The sequence below is a fragment of the Danio aesculapii genome, chromosome 8 (assembly GCF_903798145.1).
Source record: "Danio aesculapii chromosome 8, fDanAes4.1, whole genome shotgun sequence".
NCBI lineage: Eukaryota > Metazoa > Chordata > Actinopteri > Cypriniformes > Danionidae > Danio > Danio aesculapii.
The window spans coordinates 33,349,684-33,377,135 of NC_079442.1; the positions used below are offsets into that span (position 1 = coordinate 33,349,684).

At 34.1% G+C, this 27,452-nt stretch overlaps 1 protein-coding gene across 1 annotated transcript; it reads left to right on the forward strand.

Annotated features, from left to right (window-relative positions):
- The first annotated feature begins 478 nt into the window (after nucleotides 1-478).
- Nucleotides 479-13,832, forward strand: LOC130233640 (leupaxin-like). Its single transcript, XM_056463781.1, has 9 exons — nucleotides 479-491; nucleotides 2,580-2,686; nucleotides 5,518-5,573; nucleotides 5,707-5,806; nucleotides 8,577-8,846; nucleotides 8,916-9,089; nucleotides 11,155-11,236; nucleotides 13,117-13,265; nucleotides 13,426-13,832. Exons 1-9 carry the CDS (start codon nucleotides 479-481, stop codon nucleotides 13,690-13,692), a joined length of 1,218 nt encoding a protein of 405 aa, XP_056319756.1. The 3' UTR covers nucleotides 13,693-13,832.
- Nucleotides 13,833-27,452: the final 13,620 nt, after the last annotated feature.

A 27,452-nucleotide genomic window follows, 5' to 3' on the forward strand; every position in this document is an offset into this window, starting at 1 on the left:
ACTTTTTATATTCCTATTGCTTCCGAGACTCCAAAAGCTCCACATATTGATAAATAATCTTATGATAGCTGTTTTAAAGTGAAAATATGATTGAATTGTCTATTGTTAAAGTTATGATATAGTATGAGAATAAGCAGGAAATGTTCAAGGGCCAATGACATTACCACGTTGAAATAATCTATACAGTAATAACAATAAAATGAAAATTAATCTATAAATGGATGAACAACTCAGTTGACATCTTTAATGTGGACTTCAAAAGCCCTCAAAACATTCAGAGAGGCTTTTATCAAAAAAATATAACGCAGCAGGGTGAAAAACACAAGAAAAGGAGTGGAACAGTGAGAGCACAAAAAGGAAGCAGCATCAGTTTCACATGTGAGATTGGGCTCAACCCACAGCTGCATGTATCAGATCAGTTCACCACACACACACTCACTAAGAACACGCACAACACTCATCTCACACCCCAACCACCATGGATGAACTCGGTGAGTTGATCAACCGTCGCCTCATTTAACACCAGTGCCTAAAAGGGCATGTCAAAAATAGACGGTCATATTAAATTGTGTTGCTTAGTAAAGAGCATGTTTCACATATCAGATATTCATATTTAGTCAAAATAATGCCTAAATTTAAATGCTAAAAATAAAACATTTCAAAAGTTTATTTAACTTTTAATACAGAGAGCTGTAATTTCAATAAGTGATTATTTTTGTTTTGTTAGTTGTTCATGCTTGTTCTGACCTGTTAAACTACCAACATGTTTGAAAAGAATTCATCCTTCTGCTTATTTAATTAAACTAACTAATCTAGACTTTTTAAAGAGTATTATTCAGAGATGTATGATATTGTAGTAGATGATAGAAACTGCATGTGGTTAAGAGTCAGGAGTGTTTTCCTTTTATTATTGATTACTATAAGCTAAATCAAACTAGCCCTATAAGTGATTTAATCTTTTCCTTAAACAACTTGAAACATCACGTAAAATCTCATATAACTTAAAAAGGAAGATGAAACATGATTAAATTTACATACACTGTAAAAACAAACCTGTAAATGAACAGTTTTCAGTACTTTGTGATTCATGATTTTTTTTCTCCACTTATTTATGCTTTGAATTGCATTATGGGATCTTGACCTTTCCTCCAAAAGCTTTTGATGTTTAAAAGTTTGAAAAAGTGACTTTTATTGACTTTTTTAGCTGTTTAAAATGATATATTGTTTAGGTTGGTGGTGTAAATTATAGTACAAAAACCTGATAACAAGCTGCCAGTACATTTTCTGTTATTTTACAGACTTACATCTCCATAGATTATTTCTTACATTATATTATTTCAAACTACTACACTGTAAAATCCAGCAGTCAACTTTATCAAAAGAAATGAGTATAATTAACTCAAAATTCACTGAAAGTTAATTCTACTCGCTTGAAAAGAGTTTTGAGTTCAGTGTTGAAGGTAATGAGTTAATTAAATACCTCATTACTACAACTTAAATGGAGTAAGTTCACAGTACTCATATAGATTAGTTTTTTTTTAACTCAAATGGTTTGTTTCCTCAACCGGTTTGAGTTGCCTTAACTTATTGGGTTTTACAGTACTCAGTTGGTTTGAGTTCTCTTCATTTATTGGGTTTTACTGTGCTCAAATTGCTTCATTTACTCAAATGGATTAAGTTCACAGTACTCATTAGGATTAGATTTGAACTTAAATGGTTTGTTGCAATCGGTTTCCTCAAATGGTCTGAGTTACCTTAGCTTTTAGGGTTTTACAGTGTGTGTGAATGTTATATGTACTTTGTTCATGTCAATAAAAGTCACTTTGTTAAACTGTAGAGCTGAATTTTTTACATGTAAAATGGACAGAACAGAGATCAACATCCCATAATGCGATTCACAAGAGTAAATAAACAGAAAACACTTGTAAATCACAAAATTTGGAACCTGTTAATTAACAGATATTTTTTAAAATGTAGCTAAAATAAAAACATTTGATCATAACTATGATCATTTCATGTTTGCAGTAATACCCCATTCATTCAACACAATTTTCCCAATTCATCCATTTAGAAATCTATAAATGCATTGTATCTTTTTTTCTAAGGACCATTGAATAGTTTCATCTTTGTAACAGTTTTGTCATCTTGTCAAAGTTATCAAGTTGTCTTCCATGTAAGAAGTAAAAACCCACATAACAAATGACTTGAAGTCTTGTTATTAACAATAAAATGATGCTCTTGTGAAAGTGTTTAAGAGTGCCTAATATTCTTTGTATTATTACACAGAAGTGAGTCAACCCATGACTATATTGAGTGACTCTTTCTAGGTTAGCAGAGAAATGAGGCAAAAGTGTAATGTTCATGTTTTTCATGATCTGCATCTGTTGCAATAACAGTGACATGTCTTCCCACTTCCTCAGGAAGTGACAGATTGCTAACATATGCACAGTGGCTTTACCTTTAGTGAATCACCTACCAGCAAATGTAGTCATAATTGTTTTAGTGTGATCTTTTAGGTCAGTGAGTGTGGAAAAGTTTGCGAGGATCACTGATTTTTGACATTTTTCTTGATATTGCAGATATGCTTTTAGAGCAGCTGGCTCATAACTCCAGCGAGGCTTCAGACCCTCCTGCACTCCTTCCAGCCAAAACCCTGAAAAACAACAACACAACTATGCTCCAACAAGTACAGCAAACACATTTCATGCAGAAGCATATACTGCTATATATAGAGAGAGAGAGTTGAAGTCAGAATTAGCCCTCCAGATATATTAGCCCCCTTATTTTCTGTTTAACATTTCTAAACATAATACTTTCAATATCTGATTTCTTTTATCTTTGTCATGATGACAGTACATAATATTTTACTACACATTTCAAGACCTTAAAGTGACATTTAAAGGCTTAACTGGGTTAGGTAAGGTAAGTAGGGTTAATTAGGCAAGTCATTGTATGACAGTGGTTTGTTCTGTAGACAATCAAAAAATATGTTGCTAAAGGGGGCTAATAATATTGGGAATATTGTTTTAAATATAAAAATATATGAAATACTGTGAAAAAAATTCCATGCTCTATTAAGTGATGTTCATTTATAAACTAATGTCGAGAGGATCACGTGCTTATGATTTACCACAGCCGGTCCCATTTTAGCTAATCAAGATTCTTCAATCATTTGATTCCTAAGTTATAACCACAGTCTTCATCCCACAGTTATCTTTGTCTGAAAGAAACCCTCTTCTCCTCCTTTTTCTCAAAGATCGGGCAGCACGGCGGCCCAGTAGTTAGCACTGTTGCCCCAAAGCAAGAACACCACCGGTTCTGGTCCTCGCTGAGCCGGTTGGTGTTTCTGTGCAGAGTTTGCATGTTTTACAGTGTTCGCATGGGTTTCCCCCGGTTTCCCTGGTTTCCTCCCACCATCCAAAGATATGCGTCATACGGAAGAGACTAAGCCAAGTGGGCACTTTGTCTAGTTCCCAGCATCAGTATCTTTCCATCTCAATGTAGTTCACCTTATCCAGTCGGGAGTTTTTGAGATCTACCTGAACTGGAGGGAGCTCAGGGCTCTCTCCCGGGACAGCATGCCAAACAAGCTTATGATAAATCATCAACTAAGTGTGAACTCTTAAAACTTAATTTGGGGATTATTTGAAAAAGAAAACAAAATTCACAGGAGGGCTAATGACTTTAACGTCAACTTTTTGAACAATTTGAAGAAAAAATGTGTCTCCTCTGCTGAATGAATTTGATTAAAATAAGAGCAAAACTATTCTAAAATGTCAATTCTCAATTAGTAATTTTCAATAAGTAACATGCATGGGACAAAAGTAACAAATCAATTTTCCAATTTTCCAAAAGTCCAAACCACTTTTTTTCCCAACATTTAACATGCAACACTTGATGGAGCCGACAAATATTTAGGGATTTTATCACTGTGTAAGTTCTGGATTGCTGGATTACTGCTTTTAAAAAATTTTTTAATTAAAAGTAACCTTTTCATGTGTCACAGTAATGCTCAATCCACAGGTTATTTAGTGCTATAACATGTCCTTCAGTTTTCATTGTCTGAGTTTTTCAGTTGAAAAGTATATCGGTGTAAATTTCAAGAGTTCCTTTTAATATGAAAGTCACACTGTTACTTTTGTCCCACTGCTAATAGCCATACCTTATTTATCACTTCCTTGTACAAGTTTGAAGTATTTTCATTACTTGTTTTCTAAAAATGAACGCATAATGCCAATAATAACAAATTTGTTCTCAATAATTACATTTTATATGGTTTGGTTGGGTACATTTAAACATTTGATGGAACTGAAATTTAAAATATAAATTAATCATTTTTTACAAATAAAGGACAAAGTATGTTTGCAGTTCAAATATTATCAAGGTTATAGTCAGGTGTATTTAATATAAAAAAAGAGTAAGCCAGTAAATCTAGCATATTATATTACTTTTAACGCACTTATGCATTAGGTTTGTACATATTGGTAAAAAGTAACAACGTGTAGTTTATGATTAAAGTTTGCGTTTACATTTGTACAAAATACCACCAGATATTGAGCGAGCTCACTTCTAAGTTAAGTCATCTTTACACAGCTGATTTAAGACGGGCCTAAAGCAGGTCTGTGTCTGGTTTATTTAAATACACATTCTTTAAAATATATGCCGCTCAGGTTTGGCTTCTGCGCTGCCCTTGCTGTGTAACTAAGATGCTCTTTTGTTTATTCTTGAATAAACAAAAAGCATTTAATACATTAGACATGCTTTTATTGCTCTTAAATCAATTTAATACATCTTTGCCAAATAAAGTATTGATCTCTTTAAGCCTCCACCTGTTTTATAAAGCAAATGTAATTTATTGATGAAATGGAAATGGGAATGATTAAAAAGGATGTTATTATTGCAAATAGCCTGATTTACTTAATAATTTTCTTTCAAAAATTCTTAAGGATTCCATGCTGTAATTTATATATATTTTTGGTATATAATTTGTTTATATTTTAATAAACATTTTACAAATGTTTTTGACACCAATTTAAAGGGATAGTTTCCCTTTAAAGGTATAGATAAAAAAATCTAAATTTGCTCACTATGTACTCATCTTCAAGGGATTTTAAACCTTTTAAACCTTTATGAGTTTCTTTTTTCCGTTAAACACAAAAGAAGATATTTTGAAGAAAGCTGAAAACCAATAACTATTTTCCTACTAACAATGGTTACAGGTTTTCAACTTTCTTCAAATTATCTTCTTTAGAGGTTAACAAAAGAAAGAAACTAATAAAGGTTTGCAACAAGTGAAGGGTGAACTATCAATATAAGTAATAATATAACAAAAATAATTTTCAGTACTCTAAAAAACCTAAGACCAAAATAACCCAAAACGTGTAACATTTAAAATACCAATAAAATAATTCATAATTGTAAAAAGTCTAATCGTTTTAAACAGTGTGCTAATTTGTCACAACTAACTGTTAAATATCTAAGGGCCAAACTGATGCATTCAATCTCCTCCTGTTACAGACTGAATCCTCAGGTCTCATCGCTGGTCCAGGACAGACATTTGATAACCCCTACAGGTACATCCATCTTTCAGAGCTCAGATAGTCTGTCCATTATATGTGTGTTTCATATAAGATCATCTGTAATGTTTGGAGTGCATGCTGTGCTTAGAGTTTGAGCTACTCAATGAGTTCAGGAGTGTTTTTGTAGTGTTCCTACAGCCCCTGTAGAGGCCAGTCTAATGAGTCCCGGGACAGCGACACGAGAACTGGAATCCCTCATGAATAATCTGATGGGTCTCGATCTGGAGGTAAGGGAAACATGCTGACATGCTCACTTTATGGTGCTCAATAGTCAACAGCTACTGCACATACTGAGCAGCGCCAGAAGAGGGCAGCATAAGGACGTTAGAGATCCTGATTTATGCCCACTCAAATAAAATATAAAATGATTTATACTAGCGATTAATTATGAATGCAAATGTCAAACTATGAAATAAATGAATCTGTTTAATTCTTTATCTATTTCTTCCAAGCTCCTTTTAGTTTAATACTTTTAAACTAATTTAAGCTGAAATGTAATATCCATCCATCCATCCATCCATCCATCCATCCATCCATCCATCCATCCATCCTCATCTATCTATCACTATCTATCTATCTATCTATCTATCTATCTATCTATCTATCTATCTATCTATCTATCTATCTATCTATCTATCTATCTATCTATCTATCTATCTATCTATCTATCTATCTATCTATCTATCTAATAGATGTTTAAATCTAAAAACAGATTTAAGCATTTTTTTTCAGTAAGGTAGCAACCAAATTTTACTAGACTAGTTATACCATAACCAACATGAGAACTCTAGCAACAAAAAAAGCAGCTGCCACACACCAGTAACCATCTAGTAACAACCCTGAATCCCCAAGTGAGCACATAGTCATAGATATTTACATTAGATGTCGCCTATGGTATTGCTGTCTATTGGAAGGAATGCGTCAATAGAGCCGCCATTTTAGTACAGGGTAGCGCTCCTTTGAAATTAATGTGGGACCAAGGTGCAGTGGAGGACTGGCCATCCGGAGCCAGATATATATATATATATATATATTATATATATATATATATATATATATATATATATAATAATATATATATATATATATATATCTATGATAAGGAGTTTTTCCAGTGGTCAGTATGCACATTTTTTTAAAATTATGAAAATTATAATTTTGCATCACTTTTCTACATCGATGGATAAGTGATCGCGCGGGCATTAAAGAGCATGTGTTTGTGTGCATGGAAATGTATTATCTCCCTCCCTGTTGAATTTGATCTAATCTGTGTCCTGAAACACACCCCCTCTCTTGCTTTCACTTCTCATTCTAACGGAGGGAACGATTAGTTTGTGAATGAATCTCCGTTATGAACAAGTCATGTCATGTGAACCATCGATGTCCCTGTGTCTAAATGTGCATATTCACCTTTAAAATCTAAATGGTATGACATTTGTAATTTTCAATAATTTAGGGTGGACAGTATGCACATTGAGATGCAGGCACTGTTATTATCAGGCACCCTTTTAAGTTATTTCAAGACCTAGCCGTTAGCTGGTTGAATGACTTTTGTCCTGGGAGCACTGTACACATACATATATATATATATATATATATATATATATATATATATATATATATATATATATCGCATACGGACCCTGAGCATGCGTCAATAGCGCCGCCATATTTGTACAGTGCTCCCAGGATGTCATATCATTTAACTGCACTAGTCAAGACTAAAGCCAAAATGAAGATGCTGGACATTAGCGCTGTGTTTGGGTGTAGTAACGAGCAAATAAAGAAAACAAAGCATAAAGGCAGAACATTTCAAAGGTAAGATTTCGTTTTTTATGTTTTTGTATGTTACGAACTTTTGTGCTCAACAAGTAACGTTACTGATGATAATACAGTCACTTACTGCACTGACTATAAGACAAAGTAGCACCAACTCACACTAAATACTAGGCTTTTGCTAGTTTTGTTGAATAAAATAAGCAAACAACAGAAATTAAATATGACAACAAGACGCTGCGGTGCCAGAAACTTGAGTTATTGTCGGGCTAAGTGAACGAGTAATTCATAATGGAGATTCATTCACAAAGGAATCATTCCCTCTGTTAGAATGATAAGTGAAAGCAGGAAAGAAAGTCTAATTTATTTTATTTCGACTATAATAAAAGCAGTTTTAAATTTTTTAAACACCATTTTAAGGTCAATTAGCCCATTTAAGCTATATTTTTTCAGATAGTTTACAGAGCAAACCATCATTATACAATAACTTGCCTAATTACCCTAACCTGCCTAGTTAACCTAATTAACCTAGTTAAGCCTTTAAATGTCACTTTAAGCTGTATAGAAGTGTCTTGAAAAATAACTAGTCAAATATTATTTACTGTCATCATGGCAAAGATAAAATAAATCAGTTATTAGAAATGAGTTATTAAAACTATTATGTTTAGAAATGTGTTGAAAAAAATCTTTTCTCTGTTAAACAGAAAATAGGGAAAAAAATAAACAGGGGGGCTAATAATACGAAGGGGCTAATAATTCTGACTTCAACTGTATATGTATATGTGTATATATCTCTGGCTCTGGATGGCCAGTCCTACAATGCACCTGGTTCCCACATTCAAAGGACCGCTACCCTGTACTAAAATGGAGGCTTTATTGATGCATTCCTTCCAATAGAAAACAACAGGGTAGGCAACATCTAATGTAAACATCTATGCACTATACAAATGTGGCAGTGCTATTGACGCATGCTCAGGGTCTGTATGCGATATCTAGTGTATATATCTATGGCATATAGTAACTTGAACAACCTCCTAGCTAACACAAAACACCATAGCAAGCGCAGAGCAACCTTCAAATTCTCAACTAGTGTAACTGCTTCATATTCTAAGCATATTTTTCAGGCACAGATTTCTTAAGAATACTATGCTTTTCAAAATATATATGCTTTAAAACAAAAAAAACCCAAAAAACAACAACCTCTGACACTTCATTTTGTAGGTTTCAGAGCCAGTTCCCTCATCAAACCCACCTCCACTGGCTCGCAAGTCAATAAAGGCCAAAACAACAGAGGAAACTGGAGAAAGTGGTTGTGGAAGACAGGAAGAGGACAGGAAACCTCAGCATCCTCCTCTGTCAGAGAAACTCTCCAAGGGCGTGGATGCTATAGATGATCTGCTAGGCTCGCTCAGCTCTGATATGGAGAAAATGGGGGTTCGCACCGCTGCCAAAGGCCATTGTGCTTCTTGTGGCAAGTGTATAGCTGGGAAGGTATGCTGTCTTGTTGTTTCTCTACATTTTGTGGTTATACGTGTGTAATGTGCTGTTGTGTTTGTGCAGATGATCACAGCTCTGGGTCAGGTGTGGCACCAAGAACACTTTGTGTGCTCTTCGTGCAGGGAAGAACTGGGCACATGTGGTTTCTTTGAGCGAGACGGCAAGCCGTACTGTGAGAAAGACTATCAGAAACTCTTCTCTCCTCGCTGTGCTTACTGCAAGGGCCCTATTACTCACGTAAGTTACCCCTCAGGCATGTTAATTAAAAATGTGTAACATTTGTTTTATGGCTGCACGGCATTGGAAAAACTTTGTGATATATTGCAATATTAATGCAATTTCATCAGATGACTTAATATCTCTATTTGAAAAGAATATATATGTTACGGAAGATCAATTGGGATGATTCTGCAGTGGAAGTGCATCTTCATAAAATCTAATAACAATGTAAACTTTTTGGGGTCCCCGACTTATTTTTGTTGTGGTCTTGTGGTTTTGCTATTTGCAGTACATTTCTTTATTTACACGTGTTGTGAGTATTTTCACACATAAAAATTTGTAAATGCAATCAAGAAAAAGATACAATTGAAATAAAGTGTTTATCATTTCCTGAGTCTAACAGTATTCAAGTATAGTAACTGAACGATAAAAATACAAATAATTAAAAAAAAGTGAATCATAGTTAAGATCAAAAATGGTACAATTTCTTATGCCTGAATCCATTATACAATCACAGGCATCAAAAACACAAGCAAATGATGAATTATAATACAAACTCAACATTATATCCTGCGATGTGACTATTATGAATGATCACATTGCGCTACTGATGCTGAAACGATATATTGTGCAGCCCTAATTTGTTTTGGTTCAATAAAACTTGTGCATTCTCGATAGCTGCTTTTCTACTTCACAAATTAGTTGCCTTTTCCTAACGGTTTCATTTTCCATGGTGGAGCTATTTGAAATGTAACACAAATGCGTGAGGCAATGACTGACGCAAGTCTAATGTCTAGTGTCTAATGTACCCTTAGAACCATTCGACCCAATAGTGGAAAATCTGCTTCTTTCTGACTAGACTATTAATTCAGTGTATCGAATGCAATTTTCCACCATTTGTTTTTTTTTAATAACTCTGTGGATATCTCCTTTTTTATTTTCAACAATGTCTCTCTTTAAAAATATAACTTGAGTTAATATATATATATTTCTATTGGCCCAAAACTTGACTCCAACGTTTTAAAAGATTATTGGCTTATTTTATAATTGTTAGAGTTGAAAATGACCTGTTTGTTTAGTGTTTTGCTCTTCCTCTTAAAAAGTTTATTATATTCATATTTTAATTGTCATTTTTACAGTGTATCAATATATTAAAAAAATTGGAGTCATATTTACAGTTAATGTGAATTGTCAATTCACTGAATGAAATAAATGTAATTACAGTTTCTCTTAGTCATGTTGGTCCACTTCTCAGATCAGAACTGAAATTCTCAAAACTCTCTGTTCAATCTTCACATCATGGTGTCATTTGTGCACATCAGAAAAGCAGTTTCTCATTCCTTTGAACAAGTTGCAAATGCTTTTGTACATCCAGGCAAAAGATTATGTGCACTTCTCTTCCTGCATTAAAGTTTCCTGCATTATCAGTTGCTTATGTCATGTTGATCTAAATCTATTATTTTGGTCTCTGATGAATAGTCTCACCCCACACAACATTTAATCGTTTGCTTAAGACATTAGTCTTTACATACAAAATGGCTGAACAAGTTGTCATAATATTTTGTCATAATGCATTTCTCTATACATTTCTATTAGACTTTTTTTCTAAATCTGTCAACAGTTGGTAAATTTCTCCCAGGTGAATCTAGACTTTTTCTATTGAAGGTGCATCTCAAAGGAGATTGTCTACAGTGACATGATCAGTCAACAAATTATAGTACAAACAGTAAAGAAAGTTGTCATAGTTTACATTAGAACACCCCTCCAGAGTACATTTATACTGACAACATGGCTAAGTAATTTATCTTATCCACACACAATGACAGAGGAATTTGTCATTCTGATTGCACTGACATGCTTACTGACACAGAAATTTAGTTTTAAGAGATGAACTAAGGATTTTCTACACATTGTTTTTTAGAAATGCACTTACTGTTTTGCAAATTTTCATTCCATGATCTGAGAAATGTAAAAAGCAACACTTTTTTTTACAAGTAAAACTGCAATAAATGTATAAAATAAATGCAATTAAATTGGTAAAAAGAAAGAAAGAAAGAAGATAATTTACTGTTTTTTATTACAGAACATTCTAACAGCGATGGATCAAACATGGCACCCAGAACACTTCTTCTGCTGCCACTGTGGGGATCTATTCGGACCTGAAGGTGAGACACCAGCAAATTCACCAGTTAAAGTCTTACAGTTCACCACCAAACTAAGACACACATACACTTGTACAACTAAATTCCTCTTTCAGCTACTATGCTCTCTGCTGCTGGAATCAGCTTCCAGAAATGATCAGATGTGATCCAACATTAGACACGTTCAAATCAAAACTTAAACACATCTGTTTAGCTGTGCCTTTCCTCAATAAGCACTGTGCTTTGTTCAACAGATCACACTCTTATGTCTTTCTTTTCTTTTTCCTTCGTTTAAAATCTGTTTAAGTTTTCTTAGGGAGCTTTCACACCTAGACTTTTGTTTTGAAACCTGGCACGTTTCCTCAGTTAGCAGGGTTCATTTAGCATATGTGAATCCAGCAATAGTGCTGGTCCGAGATCACCTGAATGAGGTGGTTTCGGCTCGATTGAAACGAACTCTGGAGCGGATCGATTGTAGTGAGTAAGTAAAACGGTCCAACGAACTAACAAACCAGGCTATATCACAGTGTATTCTGGATATGTAATAGGCATATATAAAGAGACATTTATGAGTAAGGCGGGACGTCATTTTTACCGGTAAATGTGCATTTCATGTCGAATGCGAAAGCATGCTGAATTATTACCGAGAGCTGTTTAACCGTTAGGAAAATTGACCGAATTGCTTGGTTTATCTGTTATCTCTCTCTATAATGTGATGCCTATAATGCATAATTTTAGTCAATGGCTATGTGTGAAAAATCCTACTTCTGATTTATATTTGGTGACGAAGTCTGTGAGTGTCACTACTCAAAATTAAAGTGCAGCTTTTCGCTTAATGTCTTATTGCCATAAATTAAAATAAGGATGCATGACAGCTGAGCTGGACTGAATAAACCCTGAAACTCCAACACAATCTCACGGCAATTCCTAACTTTTTGATTTAGTGGCTAATTCATACGAATTGGTACGATCTAATTCGTACAATTTAGTACGATTTGCTCATCCGCCAATGACGGTTGGGTTTAGGGGTGGGGTTAGGTGCCACGCCTCCTTTTTAAAATGTACAATTTCGTATGACTGAACTCGTACAAATTCATACGAATTAGCCACTAAACTGTCAAAACGTAAAATACTTACGTTTTCTCGTGAGATCAGGCTGGAAACTCTGACCAATGTGATGAGTTTACTCGCACATTACTTGTTTAAGCTATTTTGGTTCATTTAGAAACTTTGCTGTGTGAAAGAAGAAAGTGCAACATTGTTACAATTTTAATTCCTGTTTCGGAACAAAAGAATCAATCTACAGGTGTGAAAGCACCCCTATACTTGTATTTAATGTTTCTTTTATTCTTGTTTATGTAAAGCCATTTGAACTACCGATGTGTATGAAATGTGCTATATAAATAAACTTGCCTTGCGTGTATTTTGGGGACTTCCCATAGACGTAAGGATTTTTGTATTGTACAGACTGCATCTTCAACCCCAACCTTCACAGGAAACTATTTGCATGATAAAATACTTTATTTTGTGGGATTTATCTGTTTTGCTCATGGGGACCACAAATATTCAATTCAATTCAATTCATCTTTATTTCTGTAGTGCTTTTATAATGTAGATTGCGTCAAAGGAGCTTAACACAGAAGTTCTAGTAAATTGAAACTGTGTCCAGTTTTCAGAGTTGAAGTTCAGTTTAGTTCAGTTCAGTGTGGTTTAAATTTCACTGCTGAAAGTACAAACACTGAAGAGAAAATCCATCGATGTGCAAAAAATGTCCCCACAAGGTAAAAATTTACTGATATTGCTATACAACTGGGGATATTTGGTCCTGACAAAGGTAGGTATAGGTACTCACAAACCCACATCTGCTGATCTGCTTTCATACTCAATGGCTCTGTCTCTGTCAGGCTATCTGGAGAGAGATGGCAAACCTTATTGCTCCAGGGATTTCTACCGTCTCTTTGCGCCGAAATGCTCGGGCTGTGGAGAACCAGTGAAGGAGAACTATCTGTCCGCAGCCAATGGGACCTGGCACCCCGACTGCTTCGTCTGTGCGGTGAGTGAATTATTGGCATTGACCACTGGAATGCAATACCGTCACGTGACCTGCTCTTTTTAAATAACGAATATGGAGTCAGTCAGTCTGTACTATTGTGCCGAATTCTTCACCCGCTCCGTCTATCACATTCTTCATCTTTAATTCCCTCTTACTGCAGGACTGTCTGAAGCCTTTCACGGACGGCTGCTTCCTGGAGCTGAACGGTCGGCCCCTGTGTTCTCTGCACTATCACTCCAGACAGGGCACTCTGTGTGGGACGTGCGGGGAGCCTATAGCGGGACGCTGCATCGCCGCTCTGGACCGCAAGTTTCACCCCGAACACTTTGTGTGCGCATTCTGCCTCCGACAGCTCAGTCAGGGAGTGTTTAAAGAGCAGGCAGGGAAGCCGTACTGTTCCGTGTGTCACGCCAAACTCTTTGTGTGAATACTGAAGGGTTTAGTAAAAAGGAAAGATTTAAAGAAGTGGCTCTCAACATTTTTAACTCCAATGGCCAATTAAATAGTCAAGTTTATTCAAATAAAACTATTACATTACATTTCTAATTAATACACTGTAAAAAAAAACTGTAGATTGACTGTTTTTTGTGATTCATTTTATTTTTCCACTTATTTATGCTTTTGGTTTGCATTATGGGACTTTGGTTTTCTTCCAACAACTTTTAACCCTTAAAAGTTTGAAAAAGTGACTTTTATGAACATTTTTAATTGTGTAAATATTATCTGGGTTGGTGTTGTATATTATGCAGCAAAAACCTGGTAATAAGTTGCCAGTACATTTTCTGTTATTTTACAAACTTAGTTTTCTATATATTATTTCTTAAACAATATCTTGTCTCAAACCAAAGACTATAGAATACACAAGACATGTCACTCATTTCTTTTTGAATAGGAAAAAGTGTAACTGTCAATATGGTGAGTAAAGCCCCTCCTAGGAGCCAATTATCGATCAATATATAGTGAAAAAAGCCCGTCTTCTATTACAGGAGCCAATCAACAATTGCTATAGACTGACTATACTCTGGGGGAGGAGCTTGGACCAGACTTGAGTTTCTGCACATTGTGTGTGATTTGGACGTTTAGAAATGAAACTAATTAGACTGCTGTTGTTTAATTTTATTGCTGATTTCTAATGTGAAATTTAATCCTAAGCTTGGCAAGCAGTTTTGGAGAATTTGATGTTTCCCCATTCAGACAGAATGCCAGAGCATACTGCCCGAGAGGTGTTTCAACGATGGCCGCCAAGTGAAATGACTTGCCTTAAAGGGACTTTACTCAAACTACTAAAATGTCAATAAAAGTCACTTTGTTAAACTGTAGAGTTGAATTAAAATTTTGTAAATTAAAGCATAAAATGAAAATTGGTCAATTTAATTCAGGAAGTCAGGGAAATTCTTGTTTTTACAGTAAATTTGGTTACTTTGGTTTCAAGCTGTTCACACATTGGTAATAAAAGAAAAGAGATTTAAAATTCATAAAGCTCTTAAACAGTTTATTTAAGGCATCTTGAAGCCACTTCATGATTTTATTATAGTAAAGCTGTAATAACCATGTAGGAACCACCGTTTTCTACAAATACCATTATTATTCTATGATTCGTATAGCAAAACCATAGTGAATGTGTGGTGGCTGGGTTTTTTGATGTTGGTTTAATTTTTGTAAAGACCTCTTGGTTGAGAACCACTGTTTTAAAGAGAAATTATTCGCCATATTTGTTTCAGAAGAATCATTCTTAAAAAACAGAATGCAAGACAAGTATGAACATGTAAATTACACTCAGGAAATTCCTTTTGCATTCAGAAAAATTGTATTTACTATATCTGCTTTATTAAAGGGCACCTCAAGGGGGCCTCAAAATCACTGGGATTTGGATCCTATTTTAATGCCAGGAAATTTAAAAAAATAAACTTGATGGGTTTATATCACTTCAATATGACAATGGACACACTATACATACACACAGTTCTGTCCAAACAGCTTATAACAGTTGATTTTCATCATAGCTGCCCCTTAAGTAATCTATAGCAGTATGTACAGAATTATCATTGTCATTTTCACTTGATATGAGTTTTGCTTAATATCAAGTATATTTTTAACAAAACAAAATGAATTGCTACTGATCTAAAATGGCTCATAAAATACCTAGAAAAAAAATCTTTGTCTCTTGCTTTATTTCGCTTGCACAACATAATCATAGCACAACAAACAAACATACACCTGCAGGTCATTTAGGAGATATCTGGATATTGTAAAAGCTATTAATGCATGGCTATAACATTAAGATTTCAATGATTATGTAGACTCAAGATCTAATTAACTTATGTTTTTATTGCACAAACATCATAGGACATGTTCTGTAAACATTCAAATGGGTTAGAACAACACCAGCTCACATTTTCTCACGTGAATAGAGATTCCTTCTACAGACTCCTGACAGGATCACGTGAAAGAGCATCCCTACATATGTAAAGTTGAAGATCCCTGGATTTGTAAGCTCTCTACACTATTACTGCCGGGTTCACTCAGGCAGTATAACTTAAGAAAGAGCTTCTCATCTTTAAAGAATGCTCTTTGATGGTAAGAGATGACAGCTGCTTTCTGGGAGGACGGGTCAAAGATCGAGATGTTTATCACACCACAACAGTCAAGAACCACAAGAACCTCCCACAGCGAGTGGACAATCACTCACACTGTACATGCTGAACCTTAGATTTTCAGATGTGGTGGCTTCATCTAACAGTCACACGCTATAAATGGTATGAAGTCAGCCACAAAGCTTTCACTGTGACAATATTATTACATCATAACTAAAATCACAACAAAATGTTTTATTTTCTGTGACCCCGAGATATCGCCCTTCAACAGTACAGTCATAAAGTATATTACTGTTTTTTTAATAAGGTTTAAAGGGTATTTTTGGCTACACAATGTTAAGGTTTAGTTCAAATGAAAGTGAAAATTCACCCTGGGTTTTTCTAATGTCGTATGGCCTCTTTCAGATTATAAAAGGAGGAGTTTTATTGTAAAAAAAAATTCCTGATTGTGTCAAGATATGCAGTGGTGTAAAATAACAAATTACAAATACTCCAAATTACTGTAATTAGGTAGTTTTTCTCAGGAATTGTAATTTGGAAGCATTAAAAATGTCCAAGAAGAAGTCCAAAGTCTTTATACACAATGACCCACAGACTGTTTATAGACTGCATGTCACTGATAAGAAAATTAAGAATGTCTACTGTATGATGACGGAAATCCCCAAACAGCCTTAAACCTTCACTAAATGGAATGAATGAAGAATGGAAGGAAGGGCTGAATGAAGGAAGGACCAAACAAGGAATGGAAGGAAGGAACAAACGAAGGAAAAAAGACTGAACTAATGAAGAAAGGAAGGAACAAATGAATGAAGGAAGGATTCAAGGAAGGACTGAACAAGCTAAGTAAGAAATGAAGAAAGAAGAAACGAACGAACAAATGAATGAATGAATGAACAAAGAACCTAATGAAGGAAGGAACAAAAATATAAAGGAATAAATGAATGAATGAGCGAATGAATGAAGGGAGGAACAAAGGAAGGAACAAATGAATGAAAGGAGGAATGAACAAATGAATGAAGGAAGGACAGAACGAACAAACAATGGAAGGAAGAATGGTTGGAAGGAAGGAACGAATATAGGGAGATCACTAAATGCACTACAGAATGTTACATTTACACATCCCTGCACAAACTGCACGTAAACACATCAACTTTTCTTTCACAGTGTAATACTCACTACTCATGAGTACTTTTAAATAAGCTACTTTTGACTCATACTTTAAGTAATATTTACAACAGATACTTTTACTCTACTTGCACTACATTTTTGTGCAAGTAATGGTATTTTTACTTGAGTTAGATTTTCCAGTACTCTTTCCTCCACTGAAGATATGTTGTAAATTAAGAGACAAGTTTTTATGGGTTTCTGTCTTCTAGGCATACTATGGTAAGAAAAGTCCAAGCACACCCAGAATGAGTTACAGGACTTCTGGGTCTCCCGCGTGCAAAATGTAAAGACATCAGGGAAACATCAGAGAACGTGTAGACTAAGTCATGTTCTGAACATTTTGAATCTCATTGTTGAGGAAAAGTCAGTGATAGAGATCCCTTTATAAACACAGAAATGTGTAGTTGTGTCGTGGATAAACCAGTAACCTGTCAATCTCTTTTTTACTTTCCTTCGACTTACTCTCATCTTTACGTGTGTGTGTGTGTGTGTGTGTGTGTGTGTGTGTGTGTGTGTGTGTGTTCGCAAAAGTGCATTTTTTTCAAAAAAAAATTTGTATCTGCATTCAAGGCTTTTTTTGATCAATTATATATAGTTGAAGTCAGAATTATTAGCCCCCCTGAATTATTAGCCCCTCTGTTTATTCCCCCCCCCATTTTCGTTTAACAGAGAGAAGATTTTTCAACACATTTCTAAACATAATAGCTTTATTAACTCTTTTCTAATAACTGATTTATTTTATCTTTGCCATGATGACAGTAAATAATATTTTACTAGATATTTTTCAAGATACTTCTATACAGCTTACAGTGACATTTAAAGGCTTAACTAGGTTAATTAGGTTAACTAGGCAGGTTAGGGTAATTAGGCAAGTTATTGTATAATGATGGTTTGTTCTGTTGACAGTTGAAAAAAAATTAACTTAAAGGGGCTAATAATTTTGATCTTAAAATGGTCCATAAAAGATTTTAAACTGCTTTTATTCTAGCCCAAATAAAACAAATAAGACTTCTCCAGGAGAAAAGATATTATCAGACATACTGTGAAAATTTAACATGATTTAATAAACATAATTTGGGAATATTTAAAAAAAAGAAAAAAAATGCAATAGGGAGGCTAATAATTCTGTCTATATACTGTAAAAAATCTTACTGCCCTAAATTTTTAGTGGAATAAAATTTAATTTATTATTCATTATTCAACTTACATCAGTCAAACTGACTAAAAATGTTAAGTTAAACTTTGTATTACTTAAAAAAATAGTTGAAATAATTGAAAGCTTTTGTTGTGATGGCTTTTTGACATACTTTTTTACAGTGTATATATGTATATGAGCTCATATTTTCATAGCAGAAACTATTATGAGGGATGTCAAATTTAGGTCAAAATCATCAAAATGCTGGCTGTAAATGGCAACTTTAAAAAACACTGGTGGAGAAAATGTTAACAGCAGTGAACAATGAGCAGCAGAAAGCAAAGGATGCAAATGTTTCACAAAAATCCATTTTTGGATTGGTAAAAACAAAATTTAAAAATATTTATTATTTAATAAATTTATTTATATAATAAATGTTTTTTATTACATTTTTATTTAATATTTAAAAAATGCCTGCTTGTCTTTTTACTACTTCAGTACAGCTTACATAGAAAAGGCAAAAGTGCATTGCTTGATAAACCAAGATAAAAAAATAAACAAAGCTTATACAAAAAAGATATAGTTGTAGTTCATTTGAACATCTCTAGACTAAAAAAGACTAAAAAAATCAGGTAATGAGCTGCCAGAGCTTTTTTATAAATTTATTTATTATTATGTGGAATTATTTAGTCTACAATTCACTGCTTCAAACTAGGGCTGCACGATATTGGATAAATCTAATATTGCAATGTTTTATTTTTCTGCAATATTACAATATGAATAGAGTTTCACAAGATGGTTAAAATAGCTTTAATTAGCAGTTTTCTGGGGAGCAGTACTTGGGTACAAAAATGGAATAATCACAATGAAAAAAGTCTTTTCTTCCTCTGCTTTGTCTTGTTTCTCATTCAAATATCAGAAAATGCTTAGACCAAGTATATATATTTCCTTAAACAAACAAAATTCTCTGCCAATGTGGTAAGTAAAATAATCATGTTTTCAATTGAAACATATATATTTGGACTTTTTTTTTCATAAATCTTTGCAATTCTGTATAAACAAATAAAAACATAAATCTTTGTTAATAAATCTCCAAACATCTTAATTTTTTGTCCTCATATGTTCTAAACTCTCTTGAAATGCTCAATCCCAGGTCTTAAAAACACATGCAAATTATAAACCTTCACTCTACTATGGTTTAAGCAGTGACTCTACAAATTGTAGCTCCTGGTCAGCTATATTTTAGACTCAGCATTGCATATTGTGATGTGACTATTGCTGATGTGTGCATTGCGATATCAATGCTGAAACGATATTATATGTAGCACTCCAAAATATTACATATCTAAAAGCCACTTTGTTTCTAATTCACTGAATGTCAGCTTGTAACTGGAGAGTTAAATTTCCAACATCAAAAGATGTCTGAGGCTGAGGCAACAAAAACAACTAAAAGTGGATGATACAGTTCATTAACAGATTTCCTTACAGTGTTTATGTTTTATAATGAGTATCTCAAAACTAAAAGCATATTTGTTTGTATTACCAGACATTTTGACTGCTGGGGATTTGTTAAAGTGTCTCCCTCTGTTAAATAGAAACAAGGAAGAGTGAGAACAGGAAAGAGGAACACGGAGTGCAGCATCTGGGAAGAAGTGTGTAAGCGTTACATTAATAAATCAAGTTGTCATCACAACATTAGAGCTCTCCTTTCTGGTTTAGGCAGACAGGATTAAAACACACAAAACAACTGAAGCTGTTTTCTCCTTCATATTCTCTCTTACTTCTGTTTTTCACTCTTTACTGTCCCTTTGCTCAAATAACCGCTAGTCTTGCTCTGATAAAGAGCTTCCTGAATGGAGTTTTTGTTTGGAACCACACTGCATACAATCTGAATTTTACTGTCTGGGTTCATATCTGACTGTTTATTCAATACATTTTTACAATTTAAATGTCTTTGTTAAAGCATTGTAAACCATGAATTATCATCTAACTACAGAATGGACCACAACAACACAAGCTTTGATCTGAACTAAAGCAAGCCTGTGACAGTTGGTAAAAACTAACAATCTTTTTTAGCACACTTTGCGCACTCTGATTGGTAGAATTGTCCCTGCACCATGTATAATGCTGTTTTCCTGCACAAATTCCATTTTTAAGAATGACTAAAAAAATAATAAGTTAAATTAAAGTAAACAGAGGGCCGTTGCACAACGCGAGATGCAGAGTTAGTTTTGGGTTGACAAAACAAATGCAAACTGGTTAAGATCAGGTTAAATGGTTTCACAACACTTGATATAAACATTCTTTGTTAACTTTGGGTTTGTGATTAACCCTTGTGCACTGTTCAAATTTTGTTATGTTCGGGATGAAAACAACATTTTTGTTTGCATAAATCTGTTAGTCAACCTCAGCGCTGATCAAAACTACTAAATTGTTTAGAAAATTACTCTTTAATTGCCAAGTTCAAATGATGTCACTGATTTGTTGAAAAAAAAACACACAAAATGACATTTTCAATATTAAAAAGTAGTTGTGGATTGGATTTTTTTTAACCTTTTATCACAGTCTTGGACATGTGAATGATTATGAACAACATTGGCTTTGATGCATTGTTAGCTTTTAATTTTTTCTATCCAATTTACAGTTGGTCGTTGTTTTTGTCCCATTGACTTCCATTATAACCACATTTAATGGTGCATAAATACACAGTTTTTGTTTTATTTACTCCATGTAGTTCTGAGAGCTGAGATGCATATTTTGATTTTTTCAGACACATCAGGGTAAGTGCATAAAGGTCACTCTCACACACTCTGACACACTTTAATTTGCTGTTATACTTCATATAAATCCAGAAACTAAGCTTTTTTTAAAAAGGGTTAATAGTGCCAACTGATGATCAACAGTAAAAATGACAAATTGTACATCCTCAACGGGGAAACCACCAACAATCATAAATGCATGATTATATGATGTCATGGTTTTGCAAAAAAAAAAAAGTGGTTATAATGGAAGTCAATGGGGCAAAAACAGCCACCAACAGTAAACTAGAAAGAAAAAAAAAAATACATTTATCAAAAACAATGCATCAAAAACAATGTTGTTTCACATGTCCAAGACTTTGATAAAAGGAAAAAAATCCAGTTCAAAATGACTTTTTATATTAAAAATGTCATTTTCTGTGTTTTTTACACCAAATCAGTGACATGATTTATGAATTTGGCAATTAAAGAGTTAAAATCCTGTAAATTTTCTAAGCAATTTAGTAGTTTTGATCAGGACTGAGGTTGATTAACAGATTTATGCAAAAATGCAGCTGAAAGTGTGATGTGTGCAGCAAACAGCCAAACACACGTCCCATGAGAGTCTTCTCACAAGAGTCAGCAATTCACTTCTCTGTTGAAGATTAACAGATATCATTATCAGAAATAAAATGCATTTAAATACATTTACAAGGCAGAAGTAAACACTGCTAAAACAGCTATTTATTGAAATAATGTAGCTTCACAAACAGCTCAGAAGACTGTCATTTTAAAAGATTTATAAATTAAATCAAATTTTAAATATTAATATTTAAAAGCAAACGTTAATTTAAAGCCCTTATTAATATTTATTGACAATTTAAAACTCTTTGAATATATAATACATACTCCCAGGGTCGTTTTATATAGAAGTTGAAATTTAGCCACACCATGTTGGTGTTTCGTAACATCCAATTTTTACGAGGTGGGTCGTTAGCCCAATGCTCCCCCCCAACCTGGAGGACCAGGACATACACTACAGACAAATTAGCCTACAATTTACCTATAGACCATTTTGAGGGATGTAAACAAAAACAATGGTCCCAACGTATTTCCTGTTTACATTTTTAATTACTATAGCTTCCGAGAATACAAAAAGGTTCACATATTGATAAATAATGTCATTATAGCTGTTTTAACATCAAGTTATGATTGAATTGCCTCTTCTTACAGTAATGAAATAGTTTGATAATAAATAGGAAATGTTGGCCAATGACAAAAAAATGGGCCAATGACATCTATACCGCATGTCTTTGGATTGTGGGGGAAACCTGAGCACCCGGAGGAACCCCACACCAACACGAGGAGAACATACGAACTCCACACAGAAAAGCCAAATGACCCAGCTGGGGCTCGAACCAGTGACCTTCTTGCTGTGAGGCGACAGCGCTACCCACTGTGACAAAATGTCGCCTTAAATATATACATAGTATAAAATTCTAATTCATTTAATATAAATTAAGTATTAGCAAAAAAGGTAATTAAACCAAACAAACTAAACTAATCAAACCCTGAACCCGAAAATTCATAGTTTGCTCAAACTACACGCAAACTTACCTGGTTAAAAACTCAAACTGGCTTTGTCGATATACAATCAATTACCAACCTCAGAGCTCACAACAGGTCTGGTTTTAAAAGTTGAGCAGTTATTGTTAAAAATCTGTTTTCCTACAGAGAGTTTGTACTGCTGGAACCTGACTATGCAACACAATCTCACAGCAATTCGTAACTTTTTGATTTAGTGGCTAATTCGTACGAATTCGTACGATCTAATTCGTACAATATAGTACGATTTGCTCATCCCCCAATGACAGTTGGGTTTAGGGGTGGGGTTAGATGAAACGCCTCCTTTTTAAAATTGTACAATTCAGGACTTCAGTCGTACGAATTCGTACCAATTAGCCACTAAACTGACAAAATGTAAATACTTAAGTTTTCTTGTGAGATCAGGCTGGACTATTGTGCTCTATAGCTCAGCATGACATCATTAGGTGCACATGCAGTTTAGAGCACATATTAATCCAAGACTCATACTGAATCAGAAAATCAATTTGGATATGATAGTCCACCCTCAAAAATAAACAGAACATTCGCTTGTTTACTCTCGCTCATGTCTTCCCAAAATGTAAGTCTCATTGAGGCATCTTTTTTATCCTCGTAGGAAGGAAAATTATTATATGCATTTGTTTTTATGGCAAAACATGTCTTTTTCACCAAGAGGGTCCATACAGATTCCAAAGGCAGATATTGATAAGATCAGGGTCTGGTTAATATGTGGACTTTGGGGGTTTTACTATGTGGTCACATGTGATTGGTCAGTTTGTATGTCTCACATTTGGACTTTGGTCACATGGTCAAGAAAGATACAAAATAGATGTTAAACTTTGCTCTGGGGTCATTCTTTGTACCTCGCTTAAATGATCTAAGATTTGGCAGATCCTGGATCTTTTAATCTTGATAACTGATCTCTGACTAATTTGGTTCTTCAAACATATATATAATATTAAGCCTAATATTACATTTATAAGTGATAATTTAATAGTAATACATTTAAAAATGTTTGACTAATATGGTCAGGTTGTATGCTAAACTAGCACTCTATTGTATAGCAGACATAGCAATCTGAGTTCTGAATAAGCCAAATAGGCTCAACACGCCTGCTTACTGTAGTACAATGTATTAAATATATTTTTTTACACTTTCTAATTAAATGGCATAAATATAAATATTTTTTAAACCTACAGGCTAATTCACACATTTAACAATCTAAATCCTAATAATAAATATATTTTTTAAATACAAGACAACATATGATTCTATCTCTGTCAGTGAGTTAAAACAAGTACATTCATTAAATGCTTCTGTCACTGTGTTTAATCTTTCTGTGACTGTATGGTATAGACTAGTTAATGCCACATACACTGTGATGTGTTTTATATTTGTAGTTAATTTTGAAATAAAAATAGCAAAATGTTTGTTAAGAGTTACATTTACGTTGGAGGAGCTGAGCCTTGAGGAAACAGTAGATGGGAAACCCGATTGCCCCTCTGTGACATTGGCATAAGTGATACAAGTGTATCTATAGCAAATAAGCAGATATTATAATAGGTTATTAATAAACACACACCTTGTTCTCTCACTCTGCACAGCTGTGGTTTGCTGATTAAATGGAAAACGAAATATGGGGAGGAGCCAAATTCTGCCGCAGTTTTAATGTCAAATTTAAAGAGGACTGAGGCGATAATTTAGTGTACAGTTTAAGAACTAATTACAAAAATTTTAGGGGGGCTGAGTAGAAATATAGGGGGTCTACAGCCCCCCTAAAATAGGCCTAGCAATGCCCATGGCATAAGGAATAACTGTATAAATTAATTTTGCATCAAAAAAGCATTTTGATATTGGTAAATGTGTATGCAACTTTTGGGAAGCATCAAATCACCGGCAAATTAGTGCTCAAAACACGTGCATGGCTGCATAAATTATTATCCTTTTTTTTTTAAAAAGTCGAATATTGTTCTTCTACGTGTATCTAAAAAGTTCATATCAATATATTTTCTTTTTGAACCACCAGGTGACAGTCTTTGTACTTCTATTTCGGAGTGCAGATTGCAGAAGTTTTATTTATATATACAGTTGAACTGAAAAACTGAACCAAATGAAAAAAAAAAAGAGCAGTGTAATTTTCACAGTATGTCTGATAATATTTTTTCTTTTGGAGAAAGTCTTATTTGTTTATTTCAGCTAGGATAAAAGCAATTTAAAAAATTTTAAAAGCCATTTTAAGGTCAAAATTATTAGCCCCTTTAAGCTATTCTTTTTTGATGTCTACAGAACAAACCACCATTATACAATAACTTGCTTAAATACCCTAACCTGCCTAGTTAACTTAATTAACATAGTTAAGCCTTTAAATGTCACTTTAAGCTGTATAGAAGTGTCTTGAAAAATATCTAGTAAAATATTATGTATTATATATAGTTAAAAAATATATAGTTACTATAAGTGTATTTGAATATTACTGTAAAAAATATCAGTATTTTGTACATACTTTCAGTATTATCTTTGCTTGAACTGACCCGATCTATTCCTGTTTATATGAAATGAACCTGCTCCCAAGCAGGTTTGAGCTACCAGAACTGTTTCTATGACAACAAGTCTCAAATGTGTTTAGAAGAACTAAACGATCCTGGATTGTGTCAAATCGTCAATATCCAAATCCAGCTAATTGAGTACTCCACGTACGAAGAACGGACCCCTGGTCTCTTTTCCTGCTCTGCTCCTCTCCTGTTCTGGAGTCTATCTTCTCTGGCTCTACTGCTATCAGCCTCTCTTTGGGGCCTACTCACTGCCTCTCTCTCTCTCTCTCTCTCTCTTTCTCAGGTAACTTTATTTTACATTTAAGCTGGGTACAACTAATATCTTCTAATATCATCATTATTATGTTTTATCATTTCAGGTTTTGTCATTTTATACAGTTATTTTGTGACTAATTCAGTTGTAACCAGAGAGAATTGTGTCATTAAATAATTTTATTTTCAAATATTTCTGAATAACTTTTGATTTAACATCAGTACTTAATTGCTCCATATTGTAATACAATACAATCACATAATAACAACGCTCTCCAACATTTTTAGCTATTAATACTGCCCCTATTTCTGTTTTGGCATAAGATTGCAGAAGAATGGTTTGATGAGAAATGTACAGTTTTTCACCATCACACTGGTAACTTTTTAGTCATTCGGCAAAACTACAGTTCAAACCGCTGTAGTTACAACCCTTTCTTACACTCATTATTCAGGAACTCATTCATTAATTCAATTCATTAATTTAGTTATTGCTGCTTCTAACTTTGTTATAATATTTGTAATAGGTGTAGCAAAAAGCAACGGACATTTCTGTGCGTGAAACTTAAATGGTTCCATATTAATCTCTTGAGTACTGAACTATTGTTTAACCGCAACAAGTCTCCAGCCTGCAGCAGTGATATGAGAGAGTTACTGAGGGCAATGGTGTTTAGTACTTGTAAAGCCACAGGGAATGAAACAGGAGTATGAACCTCGTTAAAGCGGCAGAAAAAAAGGCCTGTCACTGAGTGTTGGTGTGGCAGGAGTCGGGTGACATTTACAGCTGTGTGGCTGAAGGAGGCTGTGGGTGAATTGGGCCGCGGATCCTGCCGGGAGGGTAAATGGAGTGGAGTGGATCTGAAACCCTAGCCTCACCTGAACCAGACCATGGCCTCTCTGTCACCCCGTCGATCCACAAAGCCATGGCGTGGGTCACAAAGCGCCGTAAATTCTGACCAACCTGGCAAACCCCTGAGGCCGGTTGCTCCCCATAATAACAAATTGAAGTCAATAATGTCCTGCCTGTCACACCGACCAGACCAAGCCACTGAGTGTGTAAGCCACGAAACAACCGCATTCACAGGGCTCAGGCTCCCAAATAAAGGACTGGTAAGATGATGTGGACCGCCGGATGACAAAATGATTAACCGTACGCAATACTAATAAAGCAATGAATCAAATGTACCTAATCTATTATGAGCAAACGTGAAAAGCAGGAGCGTCGGCAAAGCAGTGTTTTATTGATTATTGCCATGTCTTCCATCAGCCAGCGAGACAGGCCGTAACATTATTCTTATCCGATCCAGATGCCTGCCAGTGCAAAGTTTAGAGAGGCCACAGAAAAACTGAATTTAGAAATATGTGTGATGACTGTAATGCAATACAATTCTTTTTGGTTTTTCCCCTTACTGCCATTTTTCATCCTTAAAACTTTACTTTCATTATTATATAGCATGTATACAGTGCTAAGCATATAATAGTATACACCCCTAACAAATCTATCTTTTAAAATTATATAATTAATAGGAAGCTATACAATATTTGTGCATACATTAGTCAGTACTGAAGCCAAATCTGGAGCTTATCTAACAACATAACTTACGGAAACTGTCCAAAAACTAGTACAGCCATTATTATATTTATATAGAAAATAGAGGAAAATAAGAAAAATATATATATTTTTTTAATTTAGTTGAAATTTTGTAGGTTGTAATTTTTTCCCCAAATTAGTTGTATATCTTTTAAATTTCAAAATATTTTTGGTGACTAAATATAATTTTAATAAATATATCTGTTTAATACATCTGTTTTGTTTAAACGCACCAAAATACATTGCCTATATTCACTGAAAAATGGATAAACATATTTCATGTATTTCAAAATGGGCTGTACTCAATTATGGCCTCAGCACTATATCTATATATATATATATATATATATATATATATATATATATATATATATATATATATATATATATATATATTTTTTTTTTTTTTTTTCATGATGACAGTACATAATATTATTAGTTATTTTGTGAGATACTAATTAGTTTTAACTGGGTAAGTTAGGTTAATTAGGCAGGTCAGGGGACATAGTGGTTTGTTTTGCAGTGAATTGAAAAAACAAATTTGTTAAGGGGGATA